Source organism: Pangasianodon hypophthalmus, chromosome 22 (assembly GCF_027358585.1).
Source record: "Pangasianodon hypophthalmus isolate fPanHyp1 chromosome 22, fPanHyp1.pri, whole genome shotgun sequence".
Taxonomy (NCBI): Eukaryota; Metazoa; Chordata; class Actinopteri; order Siluriformes; family Pangasiidae; genus Pangasianodon; species Pangasianodon hypophthalmus.
Window position 1 is genome coordinate 17869101 of NC_069731.1, and position 18338 is coordinate 17887438.

At 41.9% G+C, this 18338-nt stretch overlaps 2 protein-coding genes across 3 annotated transcripts; one reads left to right on the plus strand and one right to left on the minus strand.

The window, feature by feature from the left end:
- Positions 1-2068: 2068 nt before the first annotated feature.
- On the minus strand, positions 2069-8211 carry LOC113541063 (protein shisa-2 homolog). The gene is made up of 2 exons (XM_026937847.3): positions 7162-8211; positions 2069-3230 (listed from the first exon to the last, which is right to left on the minus strand). The coding sequence occupies exons 1-2, from the start codon at positions 7463-7465 to the stop codon at positions 2665-2667; spliced, it is 870 nt and encodes a 289-aa protein (XP_026793648.1). The 5' UTR covers positions 7466-8211; the 3' UTR covers positions 2069-2664.
- Positions 8212-10798: 2587 nt separating this feature from the next.
- Positions 10799-18299, plus strand: spice1 (spindle and centriole associated protein 1). 2 transcript variants are annotated; one of them, XM_026938033.3, is made up of 18 exons: positions 10799-10921; positions 11228-11301; positions 11389-11436; positions 11520-11660; positions 12464-12566; positions 12655-12773; positions 13248-13333; positions 13446-13561; positions 13654-13773; positions 14070-14329; positions 14426-14557; positions 14689-14803; positions 15294-15407; positions 15633-15919; positions 16825-17008; positions 17637-17718; positions 17825-17888; positions 18125-18299. In XM_026938033.3, the coding sequence occupies exons 2-18, from the start codon at positions 11230-11232 to the stop codon at positions 18176-18178; spliced, it is 2097 nt and encodes a 698-aa protein (XP_026793834.3). In that variant the 5' UTR covers positions 10799-10921; positions 11228-11229; the 3' UTR covers positions 18179-18299. The 2 variants fall into 2 exon arrangements, with proteins under 2 accessions (XP_026793834.3, XP_026793833.3); XM_026938032.3 differs by lacking the exon at positions 10799-10921 and having other exon boundaries at positions 10953-11301.
- Positions 18300-18338: the final 39 nt, after the last annotated feature.

Here is an 18338-nt window from a genome sequence, read left to right on the forward strand (position 1 = left end):
TAAGCTGGTATTCCATGCGGGAGGAGGTGCGTAGGTAAGGTGCACTAAAAGCGTTTTTACTCCAAACTCACGTATAATGGAAGTCAGAAGGGCAGTTGCTGATTTTTGTCAATGGAAATCTTCATGAAACCTATTTTTGTAGAACATTTTAGGAAATCTTTGGTCAAGGGTGTCAGGTTAAGCCCTAATTTTGTATAATTTGTTCTTTCAAGAAAGGGACTAGTTTTTTCAGAGGAAAGAATTTGTGGTTATGCAGTACTGTTGTTGTGCGGTGTCTGATGACACATACCACAAAGCCTTCAGGAAAGTGTGAGTAACGCTGTGTTGCTCCAGTGCTGGAAAGCTTGAAAGACTTTATCTCATGTCCATTTCATCCGAACACCTTTATTGTTCAACACATAATTCGACAACTGCCCTTAGACTCCCATTGTTTTCAGACAACGTGGTTTGTTTTTGTTCTCATATCACTTCAGCGAAACGTCTTGAGTTGAAATTCTTATCCGTTGAAATCACGTATGCTACAGATATGGTAGATGGAGATCGGGATGAAAAGTGCTGGAGTATTCCTTTAATATGGGCACTAATTCTGTGCACAGCTCTGGTGGCAGTTTTTGGCAGAACGTCTAGCTTCGTCTCCAAGAATCCCGCTCCAAATGAAATACGCTGGACCCTTTTGGTGCTGCTCCAAGGCACCTTATGCTAACAGACCGAGAGAGAAAGTGGCACACACACACCTCTTTCACAAGGGCAACTAGTGAAGGGGTAACGTTGGCAGAGAGTTTTACTGCATAATAAAGTCGGCTGCCTTCTGAAGACCCCGATCTCAGCTACATTGAGGCACAGAGTGAATCAAACCATTTCACACGCACGCACATATACACACCTTTCTTTGAAATGTATATACTGTATTTTTTTTTTAGTATGTATCCTGGAACAGGGACAGTGCGTTTAGTGTGTTTTCCACAGAGTGAGCACTTAGGCGCATGAGAAAGTGTGTGTGTTTTCCGTTTAGAGAATTGACCAGGGGGGTGGAGCGTCACAGTCTGTGTCTCGTGCTCACTTCATTAGAGTTTAAGCGTCCAAAAGGGAGCTTGGGCTGCTTTTCACATCACGCCACCTGTGATTCCCATTACACACTACATATACTCCATACACACACACACACACACACACACACACACACACACACATACTATTACATACACTCACACCTCCTAGGGAACATGTGGAATCTACATGAAAACTCTCTGCATGTCTACACACACACACTCATGCTACATTGACTATGACGCAAACATTCACAGGCTCACATATTCGCAGTGCCAACATTATGGCACACACTCACTTTAGAGATGACGTCATGTGCGATGTGAAGGCCATCTGGCCGCCATATTGGATCTTCCTGTAAAATTAACAACTCTCTGTAGATGCAATGTAAACATATGACACGTTTAAATGAAACTTGTGAATTTGTGCTTTTCAACATATAAAACTCTCTGTTCCAGTGATTGAAGTCATAAAAACATTGTCGCTAGGTCACTGGAAGCTAGCTAAAACCTGCAGGCTGATGATTTAACTGGCATTTATCCATTAAGTCTTTATAACAGACATTGAAAAGGCACAGCGACAACGAAAACAAGACAAAATTGCCAAGAATAGCAACATTTACCTCAGATGTGTTGGCAGATTACTAAACAAAAGACAGCTAAAACAGCTAATATTACACTAATTCCAGTTAGCATCAACCTCAAATAATTTAGCAACTGGACTTCTACTAGGCCCTTATAGCCATACTGAGAAACCATTTTATCACAGCTTGGAGACATTTTGTGTGTATCTGTGTACAATTTTAGTAACTACAAATAGCTTGCTATATTGTTTATTTATTAATAATATTAATATATTAACATATTAATAATATATAATATTATTTATTATTATTTATTTATTATATCTATTTATTTAGTCAAGTTCGGCTAATCCGGTAAAGTAACTTGGTTCTATGGGAAAAAATAAAAGTCACTCTTATCCAGACAATCTTAGAACAGTACAAGAAACAAGTCAGATGTGAGATGTTACAACTTTGGGTTTTTTTTATTTAAATTCTCAAACCAAAAAATAATACATTATATTAGAATTAATCAGGTGTTCTCTGCAGAAAAAAAACACCTTCAATTATTTAAAAAAAAAGAAACACATATCTTTGAAAAATTAAAAATCATAAAAAATGAAGGCAAGTCGGGGTAAATGGGGCGCTTTCTTCTGGGGAGTAGGTGCCGCTGGAGTAGTGGCTTCAGTAGTCGCCTAATAAACGAGATCTAATATGTATATCTGTACTGCAAGAAACTGAATCTAAGGTTGTGGGGGGGCGTGTTGCACCACCTTAGGTAGAGATGCCTGGAGGGAAAACTTTTTAGGAAATGGGACAGGCACCTAAGGAGGCAGCATTTGCACAGGGTCCCCTTTCTCCATGATGTGTGCTAATGATAGGAGCGTGCAGAGCGCATGGCTGTCTTCTCAACACAAAAACAGCACCCGCACTGTCTGCAGCACACATGACACACACAACACTGCTCCTGGCCCTGAACTGACCCAGGATTCAGGGTCCTCGTGACTTTACTTCTGCTCCTCCATCGTGTGACACACACACACACAAAGAGCCTCTCATATAGTCACAGACGGCTGCTTCTGGTCACCACTCACACTTGTCACACTTGTCACGCTTGTCAGACTTGTGGGTGGAGGAAATGGAGAATGCAGTGCCCTGTAGGCACCCTGAGTAGGGTCCAGGAAGGCCGGGGTGGGCGAGACTGGGTGGGCATAACCGATGTATTGAGGATGCAGGAACTGACCCTGGTGGGGCATGATCTGCGTCGCTTGCTGGCAGTTCAACACAGAGAAGTTGGTGGGCATGTTGACGTAGACGCTGGCATCTGGTGGCAGGCAGCACGAGGCCTGGGTGCGCAAAATGGGGGCGGGAGCAGGGCCAGGGATTGGGCGAGTGGCAGCGGGTGGGGCTGAAGAGCTGGATGAGGTGGCTGTGCTCGATTGACGGGAGGAGGAGCCCCTTGAGGTCATCATGGGGATGGACTCCAGGAGACGCCCACCCCCCGAGGCAGGTTCTTGTTTGGGTCGGAGGCAACGACAGCAGCACACAGCGACCACTGAGCCGAGCAAGACGAATGCCACGAAGACCGACCCCACGATCAGGAAAGGCACATAGATGGGCACTGCAAAAGAAATAAAGTCAGAGAAAGAGATAAAGATGGTTACTTTGGGTTTAACACAACACCAAGGAATATGACCTTTAAAATGTGAAGACGCTGAATCAAACTTTGAATCAAACGTGTTATTTGCAATTCCATTTATACTTTGCCACTTTACACCTGCTCATTGTGCAACTGTCCCTTTATTATCGCTGTGGAAATTGTACTGAAATATAATCTAGCACTGATGTTGCCTTCACAACAACAGAGACAACAGACTTTCTCAAACAAAGCAGCATAACATCAGGTGGGGAAAGAGATCAGTCCCCCGCCATTCTGCGTGAAAACATGAGACATATAAAACACCTTTCATATGCAGCTGTATGTCAAATCAATAGGATACACGGCTCACAGGTCCACATGAGAGTGAGCGAGATGGAGTGAAGAGGCATGACAGTGATGTGTCCCCAGAGGTTCAGAGTTGCTCATTAACAGTAATTAACACCGTTTTGATCAGCTCTAATCTACTGCATGCAGCTGAGACCTTTCTGATCTTGCTGTCACGGTGTGTTACGTACATGTGCTAGTGAATGTTGTCTTGGTTGTGCCTGTGTCAATGTGTGTGTGATTAGTATGCATATTATCTATAATAACCATGTAGGCTTTGCATGGGACTGTGTGAAAAGGATCATCTTTAGCCATGCCCTGACCGCATAACGTGTGAATAAAACAGAGGGATATTCCGTAAACCAGTGACCTTCAACCACAAAATGGCATGCCCAGGATATGCTAGGATGTATGGATCGTATGCCGTAGCTTTAAACAGAATTGGGGTAGTGGTGGAGGCTCCATGCTAATGAATAGCTGGTTTTGAGGTTTGTATCATTCCACCAGCTAGGTCCCGCCTAAAGCTGGACTTTGAACTTGTAACTATGGACTGTGGATTTGTTTATTTTAAAGAGAAACTACATAGCTTTGGGATTTAAAGCATGTATATAAAGACTGAATTTTCCAAGATACAGTATGTGTTTGCTCCTCCTGACCTTCTCGGGTCTCTTTAAAAGGCGATTTCTTTTAACATAAGGGCACACCTGTTGCATTTTTGTTCGACTTGGAGCAGCGGACGCAGAGCCAGACATCGTGTCAGAGCCCATGGTCTTAGACTGCAGCTGTCTTCTGTTTGCTCGGGTGATTCCCCTCCACCACTGAACTATGGGCTCACTAGTTCAGGTTTCTCAGTGTTGTCTTTAGTAAGCGCAAAGCAGAAATAAGGAAGGAGGGAGATCTGTGGAGCTCTTGAAAATCCTCATAAGAAAACGAAGCTGAATGTTGACTGTGGATTTATGCAGAAAAATCCCTGGTGTTGCGTAACACCTATTTATAAATGCAACTGGATGCAAGTGCATAGTTTGAAATGTTAATTGTGGGGTTTTAGCAGTGTATAGCATTTCTTCTGCTTATATCAGACCTGCTTAATCCCTGCTTTCAAGGATGTAAAGGTGAACCGGCTGGTTTTGGTGACACAGCACACTGACTGTAGAAGTCGACAAAATGGTCTTCTAGCAACGAGAGCTCTTTCCTAAAACTTCACTGCTGATAGGATTTCTAAGATTTCTCCAGGCTGCACTTTCAGCACTCAGAAAAAAACCCCAAGCGAGGCCGCCAGACATCCATTTCACGCTTGGAAAGTGTTTTTTTGTGCCTCAGAGGCCTTAGACATGATCCATTGTTTATGAACATGCAAGGCGGGCAGCGCTGTCGCTATGGAGATCCAGTCAAGTCCGAACTGGATCCTCTTGCTGTGCAGCACGCGAGCCGAGTGAACTCTGCTATTAATAACCACAAGGGACAATTTGCCATTTGTGTACGTGAACTGACCGGGTTTGCTTTCTAGGGTTGCAATGCTGCCAGTCCAGATTTTACATTTCCTCCCAAGTGGGCTATTAATGGAGGCGCTGGGCAGGATAGAATGGTACAGCAAAATCCCCAGTGCTGAATTAACACCTATAGTGTTCAATTAACTCTTCGTGTCCAACTAAGTAAGGAATAAGACATGACGGGTGTGCTGTTATTGTAAAATAATCAATGATAGGTTGGCGTGATGCGGTCTGACGTAAAGCAGAGTTACTGTTACACCCTGAAGTGGGTTCGTTTCCTATAACAGCATGTCCTGAAGTGTTTTATTGCTCTCATACCACAACAAGTTGCCAGTTTTTAATTTATTAATAAATAACACATTTTTTTAAAGGTTTATAGTTACATTTAATGTTGTGTAATGTCCGCTAGACAAGTTCCTGTTATCACTTGCATTACAGCAGCTACTAACACTGATCCCTCACCAGCCTCTCTTTTTCTCTCTCAAGAAATACAGATCTTGTCGTGTTACCAAGAAAAAGGAAAGTGCAAACTCCTCTGGCCAGAAGCATCTCCTATGGCAGAAATCTTACTACCCTGTCCATTAGTGGGGAGGCAATAGATATGAGATCATATATATACATTCATTTGGTAAAATCACAGATACTGTACAGAGTTACAGTTCAGGCTGAACTGGAACAGATTTTTGTTTTTAAACTCGTGATTGAGCTGGAACATTTCAGAACAACGTGGCAGCCCTGCCAAGGCGCAGACGAATTCAATGGCAGCTGTCACAGTCAAGCACTATTGTACTGTTAGAAAAGGATGCAATATGATGGATTGAGAACTCCTTTTAATTTTCTCTCCTAGATGCATGAAACCAAAAACCTGACTTCCTTTTCATTGAAGAAAGCTTTGGCAGCCCCCGAGGGCCTCCGACCTTTACACAACTTTCATACAGGATAAGTTACTCCCTTGTCCAGGCCTTAGAGTTTGCGCTAAACCTCATGGAATTAAAGCAATCAGGGCCATGCAAAACTTGATTAAGCAGTGCTGCTGTGACTCGGTGCAGACAAAGGACATGCTGTGTGGATATCAACGAGGATGATGCAGTGATCCGTAATTATGGGCGATTCGCCAATGAGTCAGTTCAAATGACTCTTTTAAGTGCCTTGAATAAGCGAGTCAATTCGCAAGTTGAACGAATCTAAAGTTTGGACAAATTGCCAAAACTTCTTTTTTTTTTCTCTGTGTCTCCTGACTTGTAGAAAGTTGGTGTTTAAAGGCAAGTAGTTTCTCGTCTACTAGCCTGATATTTAACCCTTATAGGGTAATCTAAATATTATAATAATATTATCTAGACACACAAGTACACATTCTTTCCTAGTCCTGAGCAGCGGGTTGTTTTAAATAAACTGACATGAAATTCCTGAAAAGAATGTGACTGTAGGTTAGACTGCAATCTTACTGCAATTTAAACTGTTCTCAGTGGAGATTTGGATGCATACTTCGATTCACTTAAACTGATTCCACCCTTTATAGAAGTCGGTTCAGTAAAGGGATTCATTATAGACATCACTATCTTGCAATATCTATCCAAATATGGAATTAATTTTAAGCAAGAAAACAGGGTAAGTTTCTGTCACATCCCTGATCACTCATTACATCACTTGAAAAAAAATTTAATATGAAAAAGTGAACAGTATTAGCAGGGGTGTGGTTATGTGGGTGGCTGGAAATAAGTCTTGTCACCCCATTGCCACCCCAACGTACATTTCTGACAGGTCTGTTAGTGGCATGAATTTCACCCTGCAGATTTAATGAATCATCTGTCTAACTAGCACATTTGAATCTTTGTAAATCTGTACACATTTTCACCTCATCCAGTGATATAATTCTGATCTTCATGCTTGTACTGCCCCTTTTTTTTGCCACAGAATTGTAATTTGTTTGTTTTTTTGATTTGGTAGATGAAGGCAAAATGATCTGACTATATTATCTTTACTGTAGAAGTGTGGAGATAGTAGGTTATTGTGCGCCTTTACGCATCAAAAAGAGACACCTAGAGCCGGTAACATGGTTGACGGGCGCTCCAGTTTACCTGCCCCGGAGTTTTTGCCCTCCTCGTGGCCCGCACCCGGCTCCTCTTTGCCCCGCTTGTCGTTGTCACAGGTGCCCTGGTCGAGCCTGGCCTCGGTGCTGGAGCAGCAGTAACGCAGCTCGCACTTGCCGCAGCAGATGATCGCCTCGGCGGCGTCGTAGCGCTCAGGACACTGGAAACCGTCCCGCCACGCGCCCTGCGGATCCCGCCAGCCGTGGCAGTACTCCCCGCTCGCCTTCACGTCCATCACCGCTAACACGGTCAAAAGCACCGCGAGGGCCATCGGGAACCCCGCGGTTTGCATGCTGCCGCTGTTACGGCTTTATGGAAGCGGAAATAATTTGGTAAAAAGATGAAGGATGAGTAAGGACAGTGAGAGAGAGCTTTACAGATGTGTCGGTCATTTGTCGGAGAGGCCAAAAATGACTAGATCCGTAAACACACTGGCAGTAAATCCACACCAATACATCCACAAGTATCCAGTGGGTCAGAAAAAGCTGTCATGAGACTTCCAGCAAGTTTGCATGAGTGTGAATGAAAGTTTGCCGCATATTCAAGCTGATAAATACCTGGTGTGTTAATCAGTAGTAATAAAAGCATCAAGCAAAGAAGATCCAGTGTTAAAAACTGCTGGCAAGGTGTGCATCAATCCTTTGCAAAGCTGCAAACTTCTGCGCTGTGGAAGCGAGGCGGTGTGTGTGTGTGTGTGTGTGTGTGTGTCCTCCAAAACGCGCTTCTCAAATGTCTTCCCCCAGAGACAGAGAGAAACCAACACGGACTTCTGGTGTGTAATCCACCCGCTTCAGCTCCGCGCGCATTCTCCCCAAATCCCCCTTTTCTTCCTTTCTTTACAACTCCAGTTAAATTTCCTTCTCACTGCTCCATTCCTGCACTTTTTTTTTCAACCTTCCCTGAAGTCCTCCTCAATCCGCCACTGACTTCTCAAGTGTCATCCTCTAGAAACAGAAGGTTCTCCGGCTGTTCTCCAGGCTCGGAGCAGGGCAATGATGGACTGAAGGTATTTCTGACATCGTGCCCAGCTCAGGAGGTTGGTGTCTGCGCATGCGCAATCCAGCACTCACCACCTTTTTTGGACTTTTTACAGCTCTGCCAGTTGCCAGTGCTAACAAGTGTCATTGGATAGCCCTGTGTGGAGCCTGTCCTCTTTAGACCCCCATGTGGTGGTCTGGGTGCAACCTTTGCACAAGTTCCTGTAGGAATCATTAGGGAATTAATTACTCATGCATTTATTAGCAAAAATTCTTTCATTCATTCAACAGAACTGTGGAAAAGTGTAGGGCAGTGATGTATAGCCTGGTGGTTAAGATGAATATAAACTACTTTCAAAGATGTACTTATATTATTAATGCATTATTTTTATAATTTATTGTTATAATTTATAATTTAATCTATCAGAAATAAAAAAAAATCAATCACTCCAATAAATAAATATAATGCTACATACTTGACTATGATTCATTCAGTCATCTTCAGTAACTGGTTTATTGTGGTCGGGGTCACAGTGGAACTACAGGCTATCCCGGGAACACTGGGCATGAGGTGTAAATACACCTTGGATAGGATGTCAGTTCATTTCAGAGCACCATGCACACACACTTTCACACCTAAGGGCAACAATAATTCACCAATCATTACAGGAGGTAGGAGGAAACCGGAGAACCCAGAGAAAACCCACACAGACATGATTGTACCATGCACAGAAACTCCACACAGACAGTAACCTGAGCTCAGGATCAAACCAGGGACCCTGGAGCGGTGAGGCGGGAATGCTGCATGCTGTACCACCATGCTGCCAGGTTTTCCTATAATGTGCATCATATAGAGTACTGATGCATATTCACTTACAGAAAAATGGGCACTACACTGTACCTTTCCTTATCAAATGGGGTGGGACACCTATCCTTTGTACCTTTAATATGTATCCTTCACCTGGAAATGTGACTATAAAAAGATTTAGATTATAGCTTTAAAGATCCACCATATGCACCTTTAAAGGCACAAAATGTGAATGCTTGAGGTACCACCCCAGAGACAAGGAATCGTTCTGAGAGGGTTGGATAGTTGGATCATATTCATAAATAAATCTATGCTGTGATTATAAAGGGGCCCATGGTAATTATTTTACACTAGAAGGAGTCAGAACCCCTGCAGAACTGCACTGATATGGTGTCATTTAGTCATTTTTTATTAGAATTTTTTTTACCCCCCATTCATTAGGTTTCAACTTAAGGTTTTAGTCCTTAAGCTAGATACAGATAGGGCCAGATAGGAATTTCTAAAACATGCCTCACACACTGCTGATAAAGTTTTGAGATTGAAACTGCCTATCTCTGGTCATCTAAGCTGTGGATCTGAATGAGTGAATGCTTTGCCTTACATGGAGAACAGCTGCCACTTCTGCTTCACCTGTTAAAGGAAAGACCAGTTCTAGATTAAATAACAAATTACCCTGGTGTTCATTAGCAGGAAAATGGAGCTGCACTGGATAGTAACTTGTTGTCCAACACCACCACCTGATGGACAAAAAGAGTCAAATGTAAAATCAGCGCAGACTTGAAAGCTGAAGAAAATGTAGCTACTAAAATTATGCCAATATCCATGCACAGCTGAATCAAATCACATATTCTGTCTTCTAGTTAGTTACAGAAGAAGTTTTAGTGCTCTGATACCTATTTATATATGACCTGGGACCAAAATACTTTTCTGAGGAAGTGAAGAGTTTCTGTGCATGTTCACCCCGTGTCTGAGTGATTTTCCTCCGGGTTCACTGGTTTCCTCCCACCTCCCAAAAACATGCCAATAGGTGGACTGGCTACAACAAATTCCCCCCAGATGTGAATGAGTGTGTGAACATGTGTGTGAATGACGCTGATGTCCCATCCAGGGTGTATTCCCATCTCACACACTGACCAGGATAAAGCACTTACTGAAGATGATTGAATGAAGCCTTTCTAAACTAGAAGGTTTTCTTAGAAATATGAAGTATTTTCATTAGTAGGTCTACTTTCAGGACTGTGAAAGTTCATGTGAAGTCTTCATTGCAGGTGATCTTATATATGTATATTGATGGAAACTGGGGGGTGGTACATGGTGGCTTAGTGGCTAGCACTGTTGCCTCAATTCAATTCAAAAACAAGTAGCAGATAGAATAGAAAGATATATATATATGTGTGTGTGTGTGTGTGTGTGTGTATGTGTGTATATATATATATATATATATATATATATATATATATATATATATATATATGGAAAGTTTTATATAAAATTAAAAATTTTACATATATATATATATATATATATATATATATATATATATATATATATATAAGGTTTTATTAAAAGTATGTGTATATATAATATTAATATGATTATATAATATAATCATATTAATATTATTAATGTAATATTATATAAAATTGTACACAATTTAATAATGTTCCTGAAAAAAATGAATGCTGTAAAATGTAGTTTACAGTTAAAAAGGTTAAAAAGTTGGCTGCACAAACTTGTATCGAGCGACTATCTATGATAAAATACAGTTATTGTTTTTAATATAATTTTTCAGCGATACATATTTTGGACGACATTTGATGCTAATGTTGCTAACAAGTGGCCGTTTAGGACTTTTGTTTTGAAGCGCGCGCTGATTGGCGGTGGTTTTTAAAAAGATCAGTTGCTTTCTTCACCATCAGCTCATAGCAACAAAACACAAGCTCCTGCCTGTATATCCGGAGAGGTAAAGCTACAATTCACTAATTACTACCAGCTGTTAGCTTTCTGTGTTTCGTGCGTAGCGCATTAGGTAGCTTTATAGCTAATCTGAGTAAACAGTAAGAAGCTCTTTAGCACAGTTAGCTAGCTGACAGGCTCGCGCTTCTGACTACCTTCCTTAGATTGGTCGCTAAAATAACGCTTTTAAATCATTTTACTTTCGGTTTTTCAGGACTACGTTAATGTTTCTGTATGAAAATATGTTTCTGTTATCTGTTATGTTGTTGTACAGCGTTATTAAGGTAATAGTGATGACTTTTATGTTGTAAAGGGATGTCGTTTGTGCGGATTAACAGAAGACCAGCGCGAGCGAAGAAAGTGTCAGTTCCCAGGAAAGAGTGGGTGGTAAGTGATTAGTTTTTAAATGAGATGTGTATAAATGTTTAATCCTGGTCGTTTTGCTCATTCTGCTTCTTTCTCTTCCTCATTCAGAGCACAGTTAATGACCTGTCAGTGCACAGAGCTACAGCTGAGGAACTGGTAAGAAGGTCCTGCTGCTCACTTCACTTCAGCTTTGTGTTGCTCTGTTTGTGTGTTTTATTAAAACTCCTTTCCTTCTTCAGTCCAGGCGCCATGACCAGCACCGATCTCACAACAGAGCTGCTGCACAGTGGGAGCTGAGGGAGAAAGCGCTGAAGAAGAGAAAGCCCCGGCAGGCCAGCCCTCCTGGACTAGACCAGAGCAGACTGCGATTATTCAGAGAGGTACACACACACACACACACACACACATACACAGAGAGAGAGCAAGAGAGAGAGCATACACACACGCACACACAGACAGAGCACACAAACACAGAGAGAGAGAGCGAGAGAGAGCATACACACAGCACACACATACACGTGCACACAGAGAGAGAGAGAGAACTCATGCACATACGAACACAGAGAGAGAGAGAGAGAGAGAGAGAGAGAGAGATCAATCGGTTCATAAGTAGCTACATTGTTTGATTGTCTTTTACGTACACACTATAAATTTTTAAGACATGCTGTGTATCAAGTAGTCAAGGAGCTTGCGGTCGATCCCAAAAAGAGTCGATTCGCTGTTTCCAGGCTTTGAAACCTAAAAATCAACTCCAGAACCAAACCTTGGAGTTGATGCCACACACTGACATTGATTCACCTTGTGCAGAAAAGGTGAGCAGCGCGTGTTTCAGGTAGCGAGAGATGGACACTGGCCTTATTGACAATTTGACTGCTCTGATTTGGGCAGGTCACATCCTCTTCTAGCAATTTAGCCTATTGGTCACACTAAAAGTTGTTTAAAAAAAAAAGTGTGTAGCACCAGTAAAAAAAAAATAATCTGCAAAATACTGTAATCTTATAATTTGGGTGTCTAATTTGATAAAATAATCAACATTAACATTAAGCACTCAATAATATTCTCATGTCACTGACAGAAGAGAAGCTCAGAGATGATTTAAGCAGCCAGTGTCTCTTTTATAGGCTCTTTTTAGGGGTTTGAAACACATGGCACTGCTACACCAGGCATGTTTGTGTGTATGTAGGTGTTCTCGGATCACTGTGAGCTGCAGGACGTTCTCGCGCGGTCTGACAGAGCACTGGCGGTGGTGAGGGATCTGTTCGGCGACGCACCTCGCAGACAGAAAGGTACAGCCTTATTTCCTCATCATACTTACTGATGTCTTTGAGGCGTATTCTCTTAACTCTGTCTGTGCGGTGTGTGGTTTTGTTCCAGGTTTTCCGAGCGTAACCATGGCGCCTGACTGCGAGTCGGATTCTGAACTTCCTGTGCTGCAGAAACCGGATCCACCAACACAGCTGTCACTGCTCAGCCAATCAGTAATGGACCAACAGGTACCGAGTGCCAACTAAGGCTGTCTGTACATGCATCAGGTATTCGAGGCTCAGACATTTCATGCCTACTGTATTTAGAATAAAACTCTTTGAGGCATGCTGTTATAGGGAAATAATCAAGGACAGGATGGTGTGATGTCAGCCTGATGTGAAGCGGAGTGACTGTTATCACCAGTAACATGATTATAAAGTGTCATTCCGTCACTAGCCTCTCATTTATCTCTCATGAAGGTAAAAAAAAAAAAAATGCTGCTTATGTTACTGAGAAATCGTAAAGCACTTAAGAAACTTAAAAGTTATGATTTTACCTCTGACCTCTGACTGCTAAACGTTGACGTTGTTCCGGAAAATGTTCATCAGGAACTGCATTAATTCAAGTGTGTGTGTGTGTGTGTGTGTGTGTGTGTGTGTGTGTGTGGTGGTGGTGTTGTCGTTTTTAAGTAAATGACCTGATGTAAAATCTTATTTCTTCAGGCTTTAAATGAAGTGGATGATTCTGCAGCAGAGCATGGGGAAGATCTTCAGGATGTCTCGGTCAGCTTCAGCAGTGAAATGTGCAGGTCCCTATTGCTCATTAATATACTCCATATTAATATGCTTGTTATTATTACAGATTCATAAGAGGACAAGTCTGGCCAGTTGCTAATCAGCTTTTCATGCACTGTTTTATAGGCCGAAGAGAAAAACGTGTAAAGCAAAGCCTCCTGTTTGGAGAACAACTCAGCAACCACAGCAGCAGAACGTTCCTCAGACTCCCTGTAACGCAACAAGCTCAGAGGACCATGCGGGTAAAAACACTTTGTCAATAGACTCTCACTGAAGTCCCTGAGAAGTTTTACAAATCTTTCTCTTATTTTTCTTGGCTTATTCCATCTTAAAGCTCTGAACGCAACCCTGGCTGTGCAGCGTCTGAAGTCGAGGCAGTCTCATTCAGAGGCAGACCAGTCCACCACTCTCGTCACTCAGGTCCTCAATCCTGAACCGTCTCCCTCTCGTTCTGGTAACGTCACATATGCTGATGCTTTTACCCCTGAATGTTCACAGAGAAATATATGAACCAAATGGAGCAACACGCTTAAACAAAAAGAAGTTTCTTTTTGAAAGACAATAGGAAGTAGAGATTTTTTTTCTTTCTCTGGTTGTTGAATGAGTAAAGTAAAAAATAACAGCTGGTGAGCATTAAGCAAAACTGATAGCTTGAATGTATAATCTGCTTGTCCTGGGTGCCCAGGCTAGTAATATGTTTGTGTTTACATGTCCACTTGAGTAATCTGATAACTGCCAGTTGTCTTTCAGGTGGTAAGAGCAGGTCGTTCAGAACCACCAGAGGGCGCTCTCCTGAAGCCTCAGGCTTTAGCTCTCAGAGTGCTAACCAGTCGAGCCTGGAGCTGCTGCAGGACATGCTGGCTCAGGTGGAGACTGAACTGGCCTGCTTGGAGCCGCAGGAGCTTTTTGGACCCTCGGAGCAACCCGAGCTTCAGCATGGCCGTGGCCTTACTGGCTTCTCTGTGGCTCTTGTTGGTACTTTAGGACGCATCGTTGGTCATCTGAGACGAGTGAGGAAACACACATCAGCACTGAGTCAGCAGTGTGATTGCTCATTTTTTAAAAAAAAAATTTTTGCCGAGTGTATCATGTATTTGTTCTCTCAGAGGGACGAGGAGATGCAAAAGGAGGCACATGTGAGGAAGAGGATGGAAGAGGAGATGAAGGAGCAGAGAAGCCTGATTGATGCCCTCACAGCGGAGTGTCTCACACTGAGAGAGGAAAGCGCTGCCCTACAGGTCAGCTGTTCTCCCACAGTACTCCTGTTCTTTTTTTTTTTTGTGCTCTCATTGCACTTTTATGGCCATAAACTGTATGCACTGAAGTGTCCAGTTCAGCTGAGCCTGAGTATTTTGGCATTCTTGTACAGGCGAATGTGCAGGAGCGGATAGCTGAACTCGAACAGCGGCTGGACATGGTGATCCTTACAATGGGAGAGCTGGGAAAAGACGGAGACACACAGGGCGAAGAGGAAAACACACCAAGTATGGGCTACCACACACTATTAGTATTAGCTATTACATGCATCAGTAGCTTACAGGTACATCAGAGGTCCAATATTTATCACAAAGCAGCATCTGAACTGAGATTTTCTCAAATCTATACAAATTAGGTATGATGCTATAAATCCAAAGGATTGGCACAAAAAATTTCTCAGACCAATTCTATGGCACGTGCTGTCCTACACTTCTTCACTTCCTTATTCATAACTTTAGTTTCTGAGCATATGACATGACATGAAAGTTTGAGTTAGATAAAATATCACGTAAATGAAACTTTAAAACATTTTGAATAAAAGTGGAGTTTATAATTCATAGTTCTTTTTTACACATTAAAGATGAAAATGGTTATTTGTTAAAATGTTGTAGTGTAACTCCAGAACAGTCGGCTGCACTCCAGTCTAATCCATCACAGCCCCACATTTTATCAGTGAGCAAATTTCTGCTGTGTGTGTGTGTGTGTGTGACATTGCAGGTGGAAGCCTCCAGCCTGTCAGTGCTGAGAGAGACCAAGAGGAGCCAGCCCCGATCTCTCCTGCTGTGCTGCTCTCTCCTCCACACCAGAGAGACAGCAGAGCGCCGCCTACAGGTGAGTGTAAGATGGCCTAAATAGGTCATGTGCTGAAATTTCTAAAGCAACATTCATAACAGATGTATTTTTTTTCTCCATCATTGTTGCTTGTAGTAAGATAAAGAAGATGAATTTACACTGGCAGTTAAACAATAAATCATAATTGATCATGAAGCACAAACGAACAGACTAATGACTCATCAGAAGCGATTCAGACTGTTGAAACGATTCACCTCCCGACAGCACGCGCCCGATCTTTGCACTTCGAGGGCTCTCACACTTCAAGCAGTGGTTCACCAGGAGAGTCGGACATCTCGTGCACTCCGTCCTCATTCGCTAGCCTGCCCGAGAGCGTCCTGCCTCGTCCTGCCCCGCTGCTGAACCAGCTATCCCAGGATGCCATGCTGGAGCAGATAGCGGAGTTAACCCGTCAGAACGCAGTGATCCGGGCTCAGCTGGGGCACAACCATGCCTCTCCTACACAATGCTCAGACGGACGTGCATCGCCCCCTGCTGGACCCACACAACAGGTGACATTACTCAGTATTGTAAAGCTTGTTTAGTACTAATGCTTAGAAATATTTAGTGTGATTTGTGTGTGTGTGTGTGAAGTTTTATTTTCAAACAGTCTATGCAAAAAATAGCACACGAAATGATTCTTAATTAGTAAAAAAAAAAAAAAAAAATCAGACCACACTAATAACTTTTCTGTGCATTATAAAAAACTGCCTCTAACAAAGAGTAGTGCAAAATATGTAAGCAATAAAGCATTAAAGATGTTTGTGAATTTTTCTACCAGCATCTGTTTTTGATAAAATGTACCTCTTCTGTCTCAGAGCAAGTCTGTGGGCAGAAGTACAGAAGTATGCTTGCAGTTAATTTTATTTAATTGCAGTTAACATTAATAAAAATAAAGCAATGAGACACATGAGACTACAAGGAAATGCCATTTTAATGTTCCATAATTTCCCGTTTAATATACAGACATCACGTAATTTTCCAGAATTAAACTAATGAATGTACTCATCTCCTCCTCAGTCCGGCTGCGCTGCTCTGCTGCTGTTTTGCTCATTTGTTATTGGAAAGGCTGGTGATGAAAATCACTCCATGTGACACTAAATTTATACATAATTGTCTTGTGTAACAGTATTTTTCAAAAAGGCTTCAATGATAGGAACATTTCATTAATCGTAAATTACTCACCTGCCTAAATACTTAAGTATCTGTGGATGATATTACGGAATTGTCATTTCCATTGCTTACATTTAAAAGTGCTATGACACATTTTGTATAATCAAGATGTTCCCTCGAGCAGAGAAAAACATGCTTTTTTACTTAAGTAATGTGGATTATGCTTTCTAATTGTATTTGTATTAACATGTCTAAAACTAAAGTCGGAGACAGTCCCAACTTGTGTGTGTGTTTATTTTGGCAGTGTGTGGGTGTGGAGGATTCCTCAGTGAGGCTTATGGAGGACAGACTTCAGGAGCTGAACAGACAGAGTGCAGCAGCCAGGGCGAAACTGCTGGAGCTTATCGAGCAGCAGAGACAGACCACATCTCACAGCGCCTCTCCCTCCATCTCCCCCATACCCCCACACTCCACCAGTCCTCACACAGGTGTGTGTGTTTTACCGTCAATACCAACTACTATCTGGTGCCAGTATGATTAAGGAATGCCATGTTTTCATTTTTGGAACTGCTCTCAGACTGAGCAATATTGAATGAGTAATAAAATTTGTAAACAGTAACGACCAATGAAGCGTTCCAGTATCAGACAGTTCATGGGCGTGAACTGTTATCTATGTCTTGAATATTATTTCATTAATTTGAGATACTTTAATTAATGTTAAGTTGTTCTTAAATTTTTTGCAGCCAGGAACACCTTTGACTGTAATCTAAATCCAATGAACTCCGTGATATTGATTTACTTCATGTATATTGTTTAAATGTGTATGGTTAAATGAGTGTAGAGCTTGAAATGACAGAACACATTAGATCCAAGCTGACATCATTTTAATAATAAATGTAATAACTCTGATAATGGTTGGTTGTGATTTCTTCACACAAAACTAAATTAAAACAGTATGGACCGCTTGGCTATGTTTCAGCGATCCCTGGAATTCACCAGACATTAAGAACCACTAGAAAAAAATGTAGGGTTTCTATATATACTATGTTTGCTCATAACTGAAAATAAATAAGAAAATAACAAAAAAAAATTTTTTTTAAACTGTTGTTTTTGCAGTTATTGGAAGGCGGACTCCTGAAGTGTGCGTGTCTGTACCTGAAAGAGCCCAGCCCTCTCACGCCAGGACAAACGGCAGAAGGTGCGTCACATGCACACTAACGAATCTGCTGCTGCTGTAAGATAAAGCTCAGCAGCATGCTTCTCTGCAGCTGCACAGGGTTTTAAACCATTTTGTTTTCCTGCAGGTCAGCTGAAGCAGTTTCTCCACAAAATGTAGAGGGAAGACAAAAGCAGTCTGTTAATACACAGGTACACACATTTCACACTGTTACCAACCGTTACAATGAAGTTCTGTGCAGATAACCTTGCATTGAATTCCACAATGTTGTTGGCCATTTTAAATTTCCTTGATGCGGAGAAAGGTGATGACTTTTTAGAAAAATACAGTTAAACATACAGCTTGGTACTAAAAGGGGTAAACCACATGTAAAGCCATGATCTAAGAGGAAATACATCATCTATCATCATGTCTGTGTTTTGTGCAGGTGGATAAACTGAAAGGAGAAGGCTGGTTTGCGCTGTCAGCTCACGTCCGATAGCTTGACTGACTGGAGGACTGGAGGGACGCTACAGTTACACACTACCTGCATTCTTTCATTCTTGTCTCCCTGGCTGTTTTAGTTTTTAATTTTGCACATGTCAATAAATTTTAGACAAACATTTTATTGTATGGCTGTAACAATGTACAGTAACAGTGAA

Coding starts and splice junctions, on each gene's coding strand:
- LOC113541063 (XM_026937847.3), bottom strand. CDS start 7,465: ATGCAAACCGCGGGGTTCCCGATGGCCCTCGCGGTGCTTTTGACCGTG. Junction 3,231..7,161: donor GGGCAAAAACTCCGGGGCAG/GTAAACTGGAGC, acceptor TTTCTTTTGCAG/TGCCCATCTATGTGCCTTTC.
- spice1 (XM_026938033.3), top strand. CDS start 11,230: ATGTCGTTTGTGCGGATTAACAGAAGACCAGCGCGAGCGAAGAAAGTG. Junction 13,774..14,069: donor ACCGTCTCCCTCTCGTTCTG/GTAACGTCACAT, acceptor GTTGTCTTTCAG/GTGGTAAGAGCAGGTCGTTC. Junction 17,719..17,824: donor GCCAGGACAAACGGCAGAAG/GTGCGTCACATG, acceptor GTTTTCCTGCAG/GTCAGCTGAAGCAGTTTCTC.